We start from the raw sequence: 13,211 nt of genomic DNA, 5'->3' as shown, positions 1-13,211 counted from the left end.
GTCTGGGCAGGTTGGAGAGCAACTAAAACTGCATTTCTTTTTCTTCTTTCTTTCTCTTGGATAGCGCATGTAAAAATAGGAATGCCCGGCGTGGCACGGGATAGGATTTATCACGATTTAATGAAATTTGGGGGAAACAAAAAGGGGTTTTTTTTATATGGAAGGAAGGAAGCGATTTAGTTATCTTCGTTAGGAATTTTGAAGGATTTACAAGTTTAATGGCGGCGAAAATCGACTGCCTTGAAGGAGAACAAGGGGGCAAATGGCGCGGCGGTTCATTTTCGAACCTTTTTTTTTTCTGGCGTACATTTTCTACTCATCACAGGTTTCATTTATGTCAAGTTGGATTTGGTGGTTTGGGTTTTTCGTTTTGTCTCTTTGTCGTCAGCTCTGGTTTAGCTGGCTACAGGCGAGATGCGCAAATCGAAATAAAATTCGTACACTTTGCTGTTGTATCACGTAAGAGAAGATGAACAATAAAAAAAATCACTACGTCAAGTGTGCGACATGCTGCGTCCTGCAGGGGTCATCACGCTGATTCTACAAAGTAACTAGCAATATTAAACACAATACCTTGTTGAAATATAGATGTGACGACGACCTTGACGAATCATAAACAACCATGCAAGATCATCGACATAATTCAAACATCATTCTTGTCTTGGAAAGCCTTTGATTTATCGTGTGGTGTCCATGATCTCTTCTACTCCCTTTCCCGGATCCTGGGACACGAGTAGGTACAAAAAGAGACTAGACTAGGAAAAATTATCCCGTAACGAGACACGCACATGCGAACACCCATGCCACCCAAGATACTGGACTCGCATGCTGTATGCTCCCCGGGGGCCACCGGAGGCATCATCCGTCGAGTTCCGATTCTGTCGCGAAAGTGCTGCATGGAATGGTATCCCTGTTCATTCCTTACCTAGCCTAGACATGATTTATTTAATTATTCTTTTAAGCAAGGGGAAGGGGGGAGTAAAACAATTAAAAAAAAAGAGGGATTGTCCTCCATCGTTCATTTGCGGCCCGTCCAGTCGCCGTCCGATCCCGACATTCCAACTAAACTAGAACTAGTTCTAGTCCGAGATGGAGAAGACGAACTAGACTAAGAAAACCTGAGCTAGGCACTAGCCTAGCTGCAGTGACGACATTTGCATAGGGCATAAATGAAGCATGTTCATTCCGGGTAGCCTAACTACCAGAGTGGACTAGATCCGGACCCTAATTCTATGTAGTAGCTTTTTTTTTATGTCGATTTCTAGGATTAGATAGATTAAAAACCTTTGAGATTCAAGATGCTTGGTGGAGAAACCCAAAGTGCAAGTCAGGCATATTTTGCTCTCACGGATCATTGTTTTAGCCTGGGCACCAAGGTGCTTACATATTTACGCACATCTACCTTGGTCTAACTTGCTTGGGAAGAGAAGAAAAAGGTGTATAAGTTAACTGCCCACACTAGCGATGGGACTGCGGGGAGAACCTTAACTATTACTTTCACTGTACAAAATTACAGTAATTGCCCAGGGGATCTGTCCTGTAGAGCATTGCGGGTTAAAAAAAGCCATCTATCTCATTTTTATACATATACCCTTTGTGAAGAAAGAAGAAAAAAAAAAGCCACCCTTCTTTATTGGGCCCACAAAGAGTACAACAGCCGAGGGAAGGCCCGAGGCTCATGCAGCAAGTCAGTTTTGATCGTTGACGACCAGCAGGAAGAAAAAAAGGGTAAAGAAAAAACAGCAAAGAAAAAAAAAACATAATAAAATAAAAACGTGGTGACGAGCCAAAGAACGACGACAAATCGCAAAATCAGCCAAGCTTCAATGCACCTACGCTACAAAAAAAAAAAAAAAAGTAAGATACAACAGCAGCTTTTACTAAGGGGGTACGTACCGTACCCGTAACTATACGCCATGCAACTTTTTGCCCTTGGCCCGAAATCATGAACCCCCACCATTTGCACCCTGCCGATCTAGACCAAAAAAATACCCATGTATGTCCGTATTCTCTCCCTTGCATTAGCCCCATGACGCTTTCTGTCTTCGTTTACGATTCAGAAAAGTAAGAAGTAAAGTGCATCGCGTAAGCCTGCAATGTTTTTTTTTTCCCTCCCATTACACACGTTCTGCGTATGATGTATGGTCTACTCTTTTTTTTTTTATCAAAGGGTGACATGGGAGGTAAGGATAACATCGCAATCAACTGGGGGGACATGCAGAGATAGAAAGAAAAAAGTATTTGTGGCAAAAAACAAAACGGCCAAATGCAACGCAACACTGGTTGATATTCCTTGGTTAAAAAGCCCACGTCGAAAAAAGGACATAATACCTTGTATGAAGTAAGTCTAATACAACGCTGGAAGATGCTTTAAATCTCTTGTTTATATTAGGTACCGAAACACGGCATGATATCGGGGGTTGCTGGCCCGAAGATCGCGATCTGCTCATGTCCTCCCCTTTCTGATGTTCTTTCTCGGTCTAGAACCAGATGGCATCACCAAGAATGACTTGTCATTGTTGACAGACCCGTTTCTGGTTGCATTATCCGGTGCCCTGTGGGGGGGTATGTACAAGAGAGAAAAGTCGGTCTGGTTGTGTTTGATACTGTTGTATCCCTGAGCATAGGAATAACTAACTAAACTCATCATGCTTCGCCCTCGGCCATCCCCCTCTTTTGCCTCTTAGTTCACTCCTGATATAATGACACACAAAACTTGTCATAACTTTTATGAACCAAGCAGCAAAACCTGGTTTATCCGGCACCTCTCTCTCTCCCGCTCTTCCACCTGGCCTCTTCCAGAGAGGAAAACAAAAAGACAAGAAGAAAAGAAAACAAGATAAAACTTGTGATAACCATGAAATGCTGAATATGATATCACCGCACAGCCACTAAACACCCTTGCCTACCTACTTATCCATGGAAGTGCAAATCCCACAGCCACGCCCATCCCTTTGCTTTGGTATGGATCCCAATACCTACCCCGCCGAAAACCAAGAGGAAACGATTTTTGGTCGGTGTAGCAAAATTATTGTCTCCGACAAAACCAAAAGTTCAGTACCATGAATCCATAACCGCCGGTTTGGTAAAAGAAGAAGATGATGAGGATTCGAAGCTTGTTGCTCTGGGGGGGGGGGGGGGGGTAATATTTTCCCATCCCTACCCAGAACAAAAAAAAGGGGGGAGAAACACCAGCCCCTCGACACGGACCGATTCCCAACGTGACAAAACATCATGAGACCCCTCGGGAGCATCGATCCGTGCCGAGGGATGCAAAAAGCTCCCCCTCTTTCTCAGACCCATTATCTCAAGCGTGGGGTTGAGAGTTCGAGAACATCTGAGCATGTCATGCAGATGAAGAGGTCCATCGCCGTGGTAGATTTTGCTGCCCAGCTTGAGGGGGGCGCGCGGCAAGAGTGGATAGATTGGGTTCTGGCCAGGAAACCGGCACATCGTTTGCTACAAGCAAACTTGGATTACGAGAAGAAGAAAAAAGAAGAGACTCGGGTTTGCCGAAATTTACTCACCATCAAGAAGATTCTGGTACGACATAGCTATGTGGCCATGTTATTTCATATAGTAATCTCTGGAAGGAAGCAGCAGTTTTTTCTTTTGTTAAAAAAAAATATACAGCCCCCCAACGGCCGCCCTGAAAATATAGATAATTTCAACTTTGCACCAAATTTTGGGGTAATTTTGACTGCTTACTTTTCGCCCACAGATTACTTCAACCCTCGTCCCTATTTTAATATACTTGCTGCAGTCATCTGCGGCTAAGATACCTTGAACCCCCTCACATAATCCTTGCGTGACGTTTGCCGGAACTACTTTTTACCATAATACACGTCAAACACAGCCAAATAGATACCTCTGGATGAAATAGTCATATCAAGTAGGGGAGATACACCGGGTCTTTTTTTAACCCGGACCAATACACAGGCACCACAGACCCCTCGAGCTTATCTCGTAGGAGCCCACGTGGGTAACATTGGGTCACTTGAAAGCCTATAGGGAGCTAGTCAGTCGTTGGGTCCGTCTCGATCCGCTCATATCTTGTCAAATCCGCTGAATAGGCCCGGTGTAAACATTTGAAGCCTTATTCTGCTCTTGTCATTCGCAAACACCATTAAGGGGTCAATGTCGGGTGATGAAGGTATTGCCGAGTGCAACTAGCGCTATTACATAGGAGTCAAGACCTGTTAAATTGAAGGACTCGCAGAGATAGAAGCGGCTGGATGTGTATGATGGATTGAGCAGCTGGAAGGCATGGTTCATGAGGAGGGTAGACTTTTTTGTGCTCTTGCATATCCAGTGTTTCTATCAGATTCCTGAGCTTCCTTGGGCCAACAAATGAATTAACTCATCGCCGGGATAAACTTTGTTTCGCAGCTTCATTGCTTCAAAAGTTCCTCGCATGAGACAGGGGAATCCCGTTGATGTGCCCATGATGAGTCTAATCACTGATGGGAAGTATCGAGGTGATAACGTGGACAAGTTGACAGTTCACATTGAATCACTGCTCTCCATTTTTGGGCAGTAAGGAGAATGTATTGCCTGACAATAACTTCTGTTTCGAGAAAGCTTGAGTTATGCTTATCATGTCGAGGGTCAAAATATACCAAACGCTTGTGAGTCCAAAGTTCAACTGCTCTTTCACCTGCCAGCTAGACCCGTCCCAGGTATCTGTACAAAATTTTCAATACCGCTTTGGAGAAAAAACAGCACATTCTTTGTCAACCGGTGCCGCTTAACCGATATACACATGGATGAGCTTCGTATTGGTGTATGCCGCGCATCACCTGCTCCGCTATCTTTCAGTACTCCAAAAGACGCATCCCATCAATCATATCCAATGTGTCATTACCTAGATCTTGGGTCCGGTTTTCTCTCTGTTTCGATTGAGAGATCACTATCACTCTCAAGCTCATCCATCAGCCGCGGTGCGAGTGATATCTCTTTTTCCAAGACTCAATCTCCATCATAATCCACCTAAACATGTCGTCCACGGTATCTCAGAGGGCTTTTATTGCGGGCGAGTGGTGAAATACTCATGTCCGGAAGGGTAATCAATGCAGGACTCTAGTGAACTTCTGAATGCATCACCTGGGTACATGTTTCTTCCACGAGCATCTTGACTCCAAGTAATGCCAAGAAAAGTGATGCCCAGGGATGTCTTGTACAGTGCCTACACAAACATATAACCATTTTTTCAGCTCATTAGTACTATATTTGGAATGAAAAGCGGGTAAAGCAAGCCCAGCCAGCATCTCTTGGACGGAAAGGTGATAGTGTGGCTGACGGTGCTGCAAATGGCTGATCTCGGCTTTCGGAACGAATATAAGCTGCTCTGGGGGGCTTTTGCTGCCCACATCGGGTGATAACAGCAAACGGCTCGGTGGCCTGGTTCCGGGAAAGAGAATTGCAGCTTTTTATCATCAAAACCGTTCCTCTGACATGTCTCACAAGAAATTATCCATGACCTGCTTTGGGAAATACGTTATCAACCCAGGCCTGACATAGCCCATGTTTATGTGCTACATTCTCAGGCGTTACTGTCCAGAGATGGAAAGGTCATCTGTCGTGTATTGGGAATGCATCCAGAGCTGTTCGTTTTTCCAGTCCTGTGCAACTCTTCAGAAACTGGATCTTGGAGATTTTTTTTTTCTGACGAGATCGTCGATACCTTCCAAGTCATCTGGCAGTAAATGAAAGTCCTTGACGCAAGACTGACGATTTCGCCTATCATGTTGCATGCGCATCGAGATGGCTTTCGTGAGAAGTGTCGACCATGACACATTGCTTCTTAGCAAAAGGTCTGGTTGCATGTTTACTCAGTGAAAGGAACTCCAGTGGCTGCCTTGTTCGATTTCATTTTTGGGGAGGTGTTACAATTAGGTAAAACTCGACTTCTGAAGTGTAACCACCCCCCTATTGTGGGGGTGTTTTAATTTCGAGGAATGGCTTGGTGATCAGAAGACTTCGGTGACTGAGTTTTGTGAGAAGGATTGCCAAGTGCCTGCCAAGTAATTGGACGAACGCGAAGTGTGTTGGCGGTTGGGTTTCTCCTGGTACGTTTCGGAACAGGAACGAAAGTTGTATGTGGCGTCGTTTCGCCTCGGTTGATTTTGTCGTAGTTGGACTGGTTCGGAAAAAAACCACGAGTGTGCGTTACATTGCAGCAGCATTTTATTTTGCTTCCGCAACGTCAGGGACAAAAATACCGACAAAACCCATCGGGGTCTGTCTTGGTAATGCCAGCCGCATGGGAAAAAAACAAAAACTTTGGAGCTTTTGTCATGTTACACACCACAGTTTGGCAGTTTTTGTCATGTTACACGGCACTACACTCATGGTTGTTGTTCAGCTTTTTCAGTCACGAACCAAGTCTTGACATGGGATAGATACACTGAGTCAATCGAGATTTCGAGTCCTTCAATGTCTTTTCTTTACCATGCTCAGGGGGGTATTCCCCACCTCCCCAGATAAGTACGTAGATTGCAATACATTTCCCCCTTTATTTTATTTTATTCCCAGGTTGGGCAGCTCACAACTTAATGACACCGCCCGCCATCATGATAAATAAAACGTTATAGTCCAGATCTCAATCCAATGTCGGGGAAACCAAGCTCCGTAGCTCCGTTGTTCGCCGCTGAATTCTTGCTTGGAACCACAGAGGAAGCTCGAGGTGAATTTGCTAATCATCGAGAAACCATGTCCGATCCGCCGCTTGCGCAATAGTCCCGCGATTTTCTTCTTTTCCGGTCGCCAAGACCAAGAGCCGGTCGATCTAGACTTTTGTTAGAAACTATCTAAATCTAGTAAACCAGAGCAGTGTGCTGCTCTTAATAAAGTATCCATTCAGCTTCTCAAGATAGGATTTAAAAAAAAAAGTTGTTTCTTCCCTGTCTGTTCCTGTTTCCGAGAGAGGGGCGAAGAAAGGGGAGGACCCGAAGGTGGGAAACAAAGTACGTGACGTACATCGGAGTTGAAAGAAAATAAAAATAAAAATAAAAATCAAACCAGTTCTGCAGACATTCCATGGCAAAGTAGCAAGAAATGCATGTCACAGAAAGTAACTTTGGCGTCGGATTGTGGGAGAAACACCAAAAAAGAAAAGAAAAAGAAAAACTCCTGCCGAAACCCCTTCCCACTCAAGCGAAAGGAAAGTGAACCAAGATAACCCCTTCGGCCGTTCCGATTTTCCCGCTCTACCCGTCCAGCCGTCTTTTTTCCTTCCCTCGCTTTCTCCCCTTTTTTATTATCCCAAAAAGAAAAAAAGAAGGATCTCTTGTGCTTCCGGGCTGATGTGCGCTTCGGTTTCAGCTCATCAGCCCGAAGAAGAAATAGAAGAGCCTGGAGAAGAGAGATTTGAGAAAGAAAAAAAGCAACTATAAAAAGAGTTCGATCATTGGCAAAACGGTCAGCCAATGGTAGTGATCGCGCTCGATTGAGAAAAGGGTTATGAAAAAGAAATTACAATAAAATAGAAATTTGATTAAAAAAAAAAAAACACTCTTGCCACTCGACCACCAACTCCAACAGGTAACAGTCTGGGCCGCACTCAAGTGCACCTCGTGCACAGCCTGTGGCGCGGAGAGTTGACGGATGTCTTGATGCCCCCCGGACGATCGCCATGCGACACGGCAAAAGTTGATTTGCTTGCACTTCTTTTGTTTTTTGTTTTTTTTTTTCTTGGTAGGAGCGTCTGGGGTTGTATCTGATTCCTTGTAGTATTTGACAATCATCATTGGGTGGATTGTCTTCATACTCAAGTAAAACCACCTTGCAATTCGATAGACACACCCTCAACATCACGATCTCAACTGAAATCTCATCCAATATGTGTGCATTCTTACGGATGTTTCCTGTCAAAACCCAAACCTCCCCGTCGGATTGATATACTGCATTCATGTCCCGTATTGTACACATGATATACTAAGATCTTCACATAAAACGACATACTTTAGAAAGCTCATCAGGCTAGACTAATCAAGAAAGCCATGTACCCCAGCTTTTACCCAGCGGTTGGGACCTGCATCGTACTTGGCTACAGGGGGGGATATCAAGGAGCATGCCAGTTTAGGCCCCTTTCATCCTCTCGCCCCCCTATAACCGATCCGTGTGGCTAGGGTAAAAGATTGCAGACTTATTACCGATTTGAAGTAATAAAAGTGGCTACTTTGAAAAACAAAACAAAGAGAGAGAGGCTTTCAGTTCGTGGGTTTTCTGGCGTTTTTTTTTTTTTTTGGCAAACGTGATCTCTCCCCCGCGTCGGCGTTCGCCGGTTACGAGGCGCCTCGCCATAAACTGATAGTGACAAGATCTTCCCCCCGAAAACAAAAAAGCATACGATACATTGCCAAAATAACTCAGCCGTATGTGACTAAACGAAAGACCGAAAAACCGGGTTCTAATGCAAACCCAGCAAAACCATTGACTCCAAAATAAAGAAAACCGATGCAAAAACAAAAAGCATCACGGTTACGCCTATTTCCCCGATACATGCCAATACCCAAACAAAAAACCCAAATCACGATAAACAAAACCAATACCCCGATCGTCATCCTACAAGCTTATTGTCATATTACAAGGGCAGCCACATGTATCCCAGCCACGTGAACAGCTGATAATTAACATGACGGAAAACTCCGTCAGCGAGACTTGTAGAAGCTCAAGTACGTCCGTGAGCCCTCTTGTGGCTTGGAAGGCATCCAGGCAGGCTTTGGCAGTTGTTGCTCTTTACAATAAGCTGTACGAACGGAGGGTGTAGTCCCTGGTTTAGCAAAGGCCGTCATCCCGACGTCACCTAGAGAGCCTTCTTTTGGGGAGGGGTAAATTACTCACAACAGAGGGAGTCGTTGGTGGTATGATAGCGGATCTCTGGTCGGCATCTGATATGTGACTGCAGTGCTCCTCTGTACCGGCTGCACCACTCCGATACGATGGTCCTGCAGTGGCCGCAGCTGTACTCCATCTGTGCGCAAAGCTGTTGGTTAGTGTCATATAAAAACTAGCTAGGGGGATTGTTTAGATGGAGACGAAAGGGTAAGATGGGTTATTTAGAAGTACTTACGTATTGGTACGTGCACATGATGGCGGAGATGTATCTCGTCCAGATGGAGAAACAGTTTTTTTTGGATATCTGATGGGCGTGGGGAAGAGGTTATTGTTGGTAGCACGCCAGTCTCTGGACTCGATACTAGCTTTGCTTCCAAAGATGTCAACTCCACAAAAAAAGACCCCTTATAACCCGAGGATAAAGAACTGGTGGGTTCTTTTGGTAGTTATTTGTTCGGGGGAAAACGAGTAAGAAAAACAAAAAAAAGATGCAAGAGGCTGTGTAGCTAAGAAACAGAAGAATAACTGTGGAATGCTTTGTGGGGTGTGTTTGGATGAACCCCTTTTGCTTTGTTCAAAAGGTAGGCAAGTCGACATGATATAAGAGAAAATCAAGTAGGACAAGCGGGATTTCAGGGAGCATAATATCGCGAGCAGCAAGCCTCAAAATGATAGAAAAAAAAAAAAAAAAAAGACAAACAAGGCCCCTTCGACGCCTAGCAGGTGTAACAAACGTTCAAAATGGCGCTCTTCTTCTTCTTCTTCTTCTTTTTTTTTCTCCTCGCCCGCGCCGCATGCTCGTGCCACAGGCATGACCAGCCAGCCATGAAATTTTTTATTTATTTTATTTTTTTCATTTGTTCTCTTTTGTTTTCCCCCCTCGAGGTAAGCCTCCCCACGCTGCGACTGGCAGGGCTTGAGTGGAGGGTGGGAAAGAGGAGAGAAGTTTTTTTTTTTTCTGCTGCATGCATCATTGATTTCGGCCCTGCAGGTGATTAATGGCCGAATCAGCAAAAGTGATTGGTGATGGGGGTTCGGAGTGAAAAAGCAGTCGGGTTTTGCTAAGTGATCAGTCACAAATCTTGGTAAAGTAGGGAGACGCATCAAAAGCGGCGATTTATTAGCGTGCCATCGAAAGCTACCAGGGGGGTTTAGAGCTCGTCGCAAGATCCTTGCTTTCGATGAGATCCCTGAAGAGATATTGGAGGGTATGTCGTTCTTTGTTGTTATAAGTAATTTTTTTTTTATTTTTATGTGCGCGAGTGCGTGTGCATTGTGTTGTATTTTTTTCTGGTCAAGGGCTCTAATTGGTATTACCTTAGACATGCAATAGTAGCTCGACGTAATGGTACATTACCCGACCGGCGAGAAATAAATAAACTAAATAAATAAAAAGGCATAAGTTCCCATACAGAATGATTGCGACTGGTTAGACTAGATCGATCCTGCCCGATTTGGTTTAGGGTGACGCCATTACACAATGGCATCAATACTGTATATATCTCACCTTATAGCCCTGCCCATGCTTCTCCAACTTGTTCGATTCCAGGTAAAGGTATGAAATAACCGAAAAAAATAGGAAATAGATAAAAAAAGAAGCAGAAAAAGAAGTAATGGTGACAAAGAAAAAAAAAAGAACCTTTACCCCCCAGCTTAATCCAGGGGGAAATAAAAGAAACAAGATGATTACTACGAATGGCCAGGGATGTTTAAGCTGGAACAAGCCTCAGTATTTTTGCCTTTTCATTACCTTTCTTGAGCATGATCAGTTGGTATGAAAAGGGAGGGGGGGTAGAGAGCAACCATCAAAAACGAAAGCAGGAATTTTGCAAAAACACAAAAAAGAAATGTGCAAACTTCCCATCGGAGAGATCCTTCATGCCCAGGTCTCCCCCTCCAGTCAGTCATGCAAAATTGTGGGCTCCCAAGATCAAATGGCCTGTTGTTCGGATTTATGCTAAAGAATAATTCCTTTTTGTTTTTTTTTATTTACTTGTTTTTGACTGGCATCAATAGAGACTAAACCGGCCATTTGCAGAAAAAAAAAAGAGCAAAGCAAACGAAACTCCCGAGAAAGCGCCTGTTCTTTCCACGCCGCCAATACAGAGCGAGCCACAAGGATCTAGGGCGGGTTCGGCCAAATTCTTTGTGTATTACTCAACATGAAGGCGAGCAATCTGAGAAATATTCTCAACCCGCTCGATCAGCAGCACCTCAATGCGGAATATACCACGGTCCCGCCGCGAACATCGATTTTGGCGGCGGCAGCAGCAACTACGACGACGACGACAACACCAGCGGCGGCTGCGGCAGCAGCAGCAGCAGCAGCAGCAGCAGTAGTAGCAACCAGGAGTACAATGTCTACGGCAGCCCCGAGAACTCTTGTCGGTCTCAACGACAGCCGCCCAACGACAGCAACAACATCAGCAATAACACCATCATCGTCAGCATCATCTTCATCGGTATTTCCCGCACCACACCGCTTCTCGTCACGAGAGGACAGATCCCTATCTCCACGTATACTCCCTCAGGGGACGCAGGAATGGGAGCGGCAGAGGCTTCTTCCCGCCATCAATGGGCTAAGCACGCCACACGCAAGCCCCCGAGTTCTGCCGCTTCCCAGGGACATTGCCGTGCAGCAGCAGCAGCAGAAATCATCAGATAGAACACGCCAGCAGCAGCAGCAACAACAACCGTCTCCTGCCAGCAGCCGAAGCCTCTCTGTCACAACCCCTCAGGCCCGCCACCCGAAGCAGGAATTCCCCCAGCAGCAGCAGCTAGCACTGCCAGCCGCCTCATCTCCATGGAGCAGCACAGGACACGGGGCCACTCCACGCAGGCTGCTATCCCCTTTCGGAGGAGACCTCGCGGCCCAAGGGACACCCTCCCCCTTTCCCAGCCGCGTCATGTCGCAGCAGCAGCAGCAGCCGGTACCTCTGGCCGCCGCCACAACAAGAAACCCCACCAGCAGCATCGGAAGCAGCGACAGCAGCAACGCCGCAGCCTCGGCATTCCCCAGCGTCGCCAGGGGCCGCCCACCGCTGTACAGCCGCGGGTTCTGGATACGGGAAGAGGAGGGACGGGAGCCCGTCGTCTCCATACCGCTGGGCGGGGGCGGAGTCGGGGTCGGCGGCGTTGTCGGCGTGGGAGCCATCGAGTGCACGGTGGACCTGAAGCAGGGCTCGGCGGCGGCGGACGCCAAGCGGAGGCGGGACGCGCGGGCGGCGCAGCGCTGCCGCGACCGCAAGCGCATGCACAACCTCAAGACGGAGCAGGAGCTGGCCAGGTGTCAGCGCCGCGTCGCGCAGCTGTCGCACGAGGTCGATCAGCTGCGCAAGCACAACAGGCTGCTGCTGGATATGATGCCGGCCGCGCTTAGGGAGGACGCCGAGCGGGTCGGATCGCCCATGACTACGCTTTTTCCCGATGATTAAAATTGGTGACTTCCTTGTATGAGTGGTTTGCTTGGGTTTCAAGGTTGGATTAAGGGTGAAAGGTGAGATACAAGAACGGCAGGGGCTGGTTTTCTGTTGGTTTTTCTTTGTTTCTTCTGTAAAGGACGACATTTTTGGGTTTCAAAGTTTTGTGGTTTTCCTATTAACAGCAACGGGGTATTTTGGATGGTTTGGGTAACGGAATCTTGGAGTATCAGGACAAATTTGGGTTATTGGGATCGGGCCGTTTTCACATAATGGAACTGGAAAGGGAAGGAAAATACGGTCATGTATTATTATTACTATCTTGCGCTTTGTAACTCTGGTCTATGTCGATAGCAAGTCCTTTGGAAGTTTAAAAACAATGTACATGTAGACGCTGAAAATATCGCGTCAAAATTCACTGAAACTTATTTCACCATTTGTTGTTTTACTTTGGCATCGTCCAATCTTTAGTCGCTAACAAGCTTTCTTTCTGAAGAGTTCACTGCGTCTTGTGTTCTATGCAGCCCTACGAGTGATGCAGATGGGACGAGTCAGTTTGGATCTTGGAGATCTTGGGGAGATGGATCGGATGACAGAAAGCATCTCGGAGAGATCGGATGCAGCCCCAGACTACCGTTTACAAAGTCTAATATCTACCTTGCCTAGATGGTTATTTTGTTCCACAAAAAGTGGTGGAGTTAAGTTATGAAGTATTGAGGCAAGTTCCGACGCTTATTTCCCGGAGTGTAATATATTATACGAGCCGAGGTATGTAAGGTAGACATGGGTAGCCAAGGCTAGACACCCTATTATTCGGTACTCGGGCTGATAATGGAACTCAAACATGGACTGAATGCATCTCGATTAACACCAAAACAGGCAGTTGCCGCTGTGTGCTTGGCAACAGCACTGAATCACCTATCTAAGACATTTTATTTTTAATCATATATACTC

The 13,211-nt window shown here is 46.0% G+C and overlaps 2 protein-coding genes across 2 annotated transcripts; one reads left to right on the top strand and one right to left on the bottom strand.

The window, feature by feature from the left end:
• Positions 1-8,558: 8,558 nt before the first annotated feature.
• PgNI_10438 (uncharacterized protein) lies at positions 8,559-9,295 on the bottom strand. Its single transcript, XM_031130409.1, has 3 exons — positions 9,074-9,295; positions 8,845-8,974; positions 8,559-8,749 (listed from the first exon to the last, which is right to left on the bottom strand). Exons 1-3 carry the CDS (start codon positions 9,089-9,091, stop codon positions 8,652-8,654), a joined length of 246 nt encoding a protein of 81 aa, XP_030980400.1. The 5' UTR covers positions 9,092-9,295; the 3' UTR covers positions 8,559-8,651.
• A 1,705-nt stretch (positions 9,296-11,000) lies between these two features.
• PgNI_10437 (uncharacterized protein) lies at positions 11,001-12,272 on the top strand (the record flags this gene model as incomplete). The annotated part of the gene is made up of 1 exon (XM_031130408.1): positions 11,001-12,272. One exon carries the CDS (start codon positions 11,001-11,003, stop codon positions 12,270-12,272), a length of 1,272 nt encoding a protein of 423 aa, XP_030980395.1.
• Between the last annotated feature and the right edge of the window lie 939 nt (positions 12,273-13,211).

Source organism: Pyricularia grisea, chromosome VII, assembly GCF_004355905.1.
Source record: "Pyricularia grisea strain NI907 chromosome VII, whole genome shotgun sequence".
NCBI classification, from domain to species: domain Eukaryota; kingdom Fungi; phylum Ascomycota; class Sordariomycetes; order Magnaporthales; family Pyriculariaceae; genus Pyricularia; species Pyricularia grisea.
This window is presented reverse-complemented; position numbering and strand designations above follow the sequence as displayed.

Excerpts from the sequence above, each read along its gene's own strand:
- PgNI_10438 (XM_031130409.1), bottom strand. Across the intron at positions 8,750-8,844 it reads CACCAACGACTCCCTCTGTT|CTTATTGTAAAGAGCAACAA; the intron begins GTGAGTAATTTA and ends CCGTTCGTACAG.